Source organism: Centruroides sculpturatus, unplaced genomic scaffold (genome assembly GCF_000671375.1).
Source record: "Centruroides sculpturatus isolate CEXI.00-Female unplaced genomic scaffold, Cexi_2.0 scaffold1826, whole genome shotgun sequence".
Taxonomy (NCBI): domain Eukaryota; kingdom Metazoa; phylum Arthropoda; class Arachnida; order Scorpiones; family Buthidae; genus Centruroides; species Centruroides sculpturatus.
Window position 1 is genome coordinate 14324 of NW_019386075.1, and position 4842 is coordinate 19165.

A 4842-nucleotide genomic window follows, 5' to 3' on the forward strand; every position below is an offset into this window, starting at 1 on the left:
GATTAAGGCTTACTGTGAAAAACTTGGCTTCTATTATACTATTTTAGATGCGGGTTTTTGCGCTTTTGATTGCGTTTTAATAGGGTACGTCAACACAATGTACACTAAGAAAAAATTTTTCGAAAAATTTTCCCCCACGGGAGAAGTGTTATACATTTATAATAGATACATTTTGAGCCACAACAAGGCGTGGCGGGGTCTGCTAGTATACAATATAGTTGCAAAGCTGTAGTATAGTTGCAGATAGCCTTTTTGTAATACTGCTCAAAACTAGTGTTTTGAATAAGTACTATTGTCGTTTCGATGAATACAAATTTTTTTTTTGTACAAATTTTCTAGAAAACAGATTTAGTTTTTTCATCTTCTTCTCTGATTTACCACTTCTAGTGTTCCCATAAGAATGATTTCGTGTTTTTATATGTTGAAACTTCTAACCGATAATGTCGACTTACCGATTCGGGTCGTAATCTAAAGCAATTTTGTACTTACATTCAGGATTTCTATTTCATCCTCTTGAAGATTCGAGAAGCAGGAATACTCTCTTCTTTCAAGAGCAGATGCAAGTTGTTCGAATGTCCTTGGTATGGGTTTGTTTTCCCGCACGGCCAGCGACGATTCTAGCACGTTGCCATATCCCCATAACAGAACACTAATCGATAGCAACCACAATCCGAAAGTTAATCTGGACGTGAATCGATTTATGGCATGTACGTTGACTCCTAAAACAATGGAAGTAATATGTATATACTGGGAACCACCCCGTTGTTTCGTATTTGAACAAAATTTAAAACTAGCAAAAATTTGTAAAAGGATAACAAAATTTCAATCTTTTCGTTTAAAGAGTATCGTCCGTTTTTAAGAAAAAGTGCAATTTTCATATGAAAAACATATTACTACGAATGTATATGCAGCACGATTTTTTCCACTCTCATTGAAGCTTAATAACTCCTGTGCTTTCTGTTGAAAATTACTAAAAATTTTCGGAAAGGAGATAATAAGAGTCGTGTGTATCTCTAGTACGTTCAAATATAATGCCAACTTTATCAGCATTTACAATTTTGTTTTTATAACATTTGTCCCAATCCTTAAAATTCAGCTATTGGCTATTTTATGATAGCTAACAATAAAAATAGTTTTTTTTTAGTCAAACGTGATAGCAGATTGCTCCAGCAAAATTTTACATGTTGCTGGTCAAGTTGAGCAACTCGTTACTGGTGTTTATTAAATTTGTCTGGAAGAAAACCTTGGAAATCCTTTCATTTAGAATTCATTTAAAAAAACTAAGATAATGTTATCATAATTAATTGTTAACCAAAAATAGATTAATCTTCTTTGCTTTAGCAAAGTAAATTCACAACACGGTTTCATCAGAATCAAAAGATTAATCTTCTATTATCAGTACTTTGCTATTTATCATGTTTGAGATTTGGCATGTCTTTCGAAGATTGGCATGACAGTACCGAATCAGACCAAGCCAATGGAGCGATTTTACAAAATTGCACTTTCTACTTATAAAATAGACAATTTACTATAAATAACAGGCAATTTTTTCTTGTTTTTACTACAGTGGTACCTCAGGATACGAAATTAATCCGTTCCGAAACTGAGATCGTATCATGAAAATGTCGTAAGGTGGATCATCTTTTCCCATACGATTATATGTAAAACCAAATAATTCGTTCCAACGCGAAAAACATACTCAAATTAAAGCCAAGTAATACATTAAAAAAAATAACTGTAGTAAGAAAAACAAATGAAAAATGCGAACTAATGTAACGTCGTATGGTGAGTTTTTGTTCGTATCGTGGAGCAAAAATATGTTCGAATTTCATGTCGTATCCTGAAAATTTCGTATGCTGGGGCGTTCGTAACCTGAGGTACCACTGTATTTATCAATGTTTGCTCATTCGTCAGAACATGAGGTAGAACTGGTAATTAGGCACTACTAATAAAAACGTCATTTATGCCATGTAATTTAACATAATTCTCATAAACTCTGTCGACTTACCTTGGTTACACAAAGTGACGATGAGAGACCAGTATAAATTGCCTATAGGCAAAGGTTTGTCGTCTTCGTCTTTAATGACGCAACGAAGATATAATCCAAGCAAAACAATACAACCCAATAGAGCCAGCCACACCTGTGTGATAAATTTTTGTAAAAGAAAACTGTTATATCATCAACAAACTTTGTAATGATTAAAAGTTGTAATTTTATAATTAACGAATGCAAATTATGATGAAAAACTGCGAACTCACCTCTAAAGAAAGAACATTTACAATTGTTTGCCAGTTGACTTCCTGTTTTTTTACTTTTATTATAAAAACTAATGGCATTATTATATGAGGTACGGCATAATCCACATGGTAAAAATGTTCGTACTGAATTTCGAATGGAGATGTCGAAATATCTGCATCCTGTAAAAAATAGAAAATATGGTTCATACATATAATTGATGGAATAGATCGACGTATTACGTATTACGCAAAGTCACGCAGTATCCTTGCACTTGGCAAAGAGAAAAAAACGATCCGTAGCCTTTTATTGCTTACGTGGTGTTAGTGAGACGTCACGGGACTTCGTTTCCAAAGTCGATATTTTGTGAATTTTTTAAAAAATTTGCAGAAATCAATATGTTTCCAACTCTTTGGATCACAGAGAACACGATAAACAATAAAGTTCCATTACATTGGCAGAAAATAATAGAAGGAGTTGTTCTTACCCTGGCCATGAATGATGATGCCATCGTTTGAAATTAAACACAAACCAGATTTTAAAAAGTTTATTTGAAATAATTTATCGCTAGATAAAATTTAATATGTGTATTTTTTTTCGTTTTTGGGTCGAATTAAATGAAAATAAATACAAAAAAACCGCATTTATAAACTCATAAGCATCACATATTGTTATAAATTAGACAAAATGCACAAATTGAATTTGTAATCGGAGGTTTTGATTCAATTTCTTAATTTGAGTTTAGTAATGTAGCTTCTGCGAGTGCCCTTCTCAGCAGCAGTGTTTTTTGAGAAAAAGCGTGCAACGAAAGAATACAATTGTCTGGCATAGAAAGACCATTCATACATTTGCTCGGCTTTGAATAGTTTTTTTTTTCTTCCGTTTTGTTCGTTTTTGGTGGTAATTTTCCGTTAGACGCATGCAATGCAAGTTTTTCCTATTTTGCTGCTTAAATGCCTCATGGCACTATCACTTTCATCCCACTGTATCATAAGAACAAAGCCACGAACTCTCACTTTTTATTACACTTGTGGATTATTCATAAAAATTAATGGAAAATAACAAAGGCCAACGAAAATTATTGATTGTATTTGTTCGAAACAATTATATTCACAGTTGATCATATTTTATAGAAAATACTTAAAACATATTAACGAGATGTTTCTTTAAAATTGTATGAACGAAGAGTGAAGTAAGAAAATTGAAATTAAATAATAAATACCTGATTTTTTAACTGAAAGAGTTCAATATCCCGTAGATTTGTACGAAATTTGCTTGGGATTTTCGAAGATAATTTTCCATATACACAACTGAAAATAAATAATTATTTTTAATATTAAAGTAGTATAGAGAGTGGAGCATTGCATTAACCATTGAATTAACTTTAATACACTGTGGCAAAATGTAAGGTGGTTTTCAAATTGTAAAAGAGAAATTTAAACATTATAAGAGAAATCTTTACTGACAATTAACTCAACAACGATTACTTTACAGTCTTTAAGTAATTACTCCAAATATCAATCACATCTTGTCACCTTTGCTGCAAATATACGGATAGCATAAAAAGGGACATTTCTTTGCAGAAAGTCTCAAGCGTTGGTTAATGTCATTGAACTGTATTTTTACAATCATGTTCTGAGCGGTGTGAATTCGACGGTAGTCGGTTGCTGCCAACTCTGGGCTGTAAGGTATGTGAGGCAGAACCTTTTGTCACAGACTGATCAACTCGTCTAAAGTCATCTTTAATGTTAGTGCTGATATCGAACTTTGTCAATTTATCCAGTTCTCAACTTCAACACTCAACTTATGCTAATTCTTGGTAATCAACCGTGGTTATCGTCCACTACTTGCACGAGAACGCCACTAATAGTGGAATTTCTGACTGGATGGTGTTCATATTGAAACGAAAATTCTTCACCGTTGTAATTTTTGAATTAACTGTAGTAGATTGTCTATCGACTGCTCTTTTGCTGAATGCCTTGCAGATGATGTCGTAAGCCTTTGATCTGTCGTGGCCGCTTTTGAAGTGATAAAGAAAGAAAGCGCAAATACTTCGTAAGTTTTATATTGTCAGTCATTGCCGGTGCATCTATTTTCAATGAAGTAAGTGAGACAATGTATGTTCGATGTGTATTCTACTTACGTATTGGCATAAAACGTTTTAGGATATTTCTATCAGTCATGCCCATAAAAAACAAAATGTCTACATTATCTTTAAAACTTGATAGAAGAAGGTGCTGCAATAAAAATAATGTTTTTTAATACGAGCTAAACGAAGTATAATAACAAGTAAATTTATGGAAAAAAAAGAGTTTCTCGAGACAATTGTGCAATTAAAAAACAGCTCTGTTCTAATTACAGACACCCTACGCTACGCTGTAACAGGTTTCCACAGGAAAATGGAGACCACCGGTTCAGATTCATTAATATCAGTTGACAGCCCCAGCCACTATCCTGTTCTTATCTTGAACAGTAGAAGAGCGACAAATCTGCACACCGGGAAATCCAGGACTTGCAGGTACCGAACAGTGAAATTTTTAGTGACAGATAAAGATACGATTCAAACTGAGAATTATCAAAGAATTCTTTGATTTCTCATAGAGGCA

At 33.3% G+C, this 4842-nt stretch overlaps 1 protein-coding gene across 1 annotated transcript in view; it reads right to left on the bottom strand.

Annotated features, from left to right (window-relative positions):
• LOC111613437 overlaps positions 1 to 2747 on the bottom strand; it is a 5129-nt gene extending 2382 nt beyond the window's left edge. The window contains exons 1-4 of the mRNA XM_023354794.1: positions 2724 to 2747; positions 2260 to 2418; positions 2009 to 2141; positions 490 to 719 (exon numbers count right to left, since the gene is read on the bottom strand). Coding sequence (XP_023210562.1) covers positions 490 to 719; positions 2009 to 2141; positions 2260 to 2418; positions 2724 to 2747 — 546 coding nt within the window. The remainder of the gene's footprint in view (positions 1 to 489; positions 720 to 2008; positions 2142 to 2259; positions 2419 to 2723) is intronic.
• Positions 2748 to 4842: the final 2095 nt, after the last annotated feature.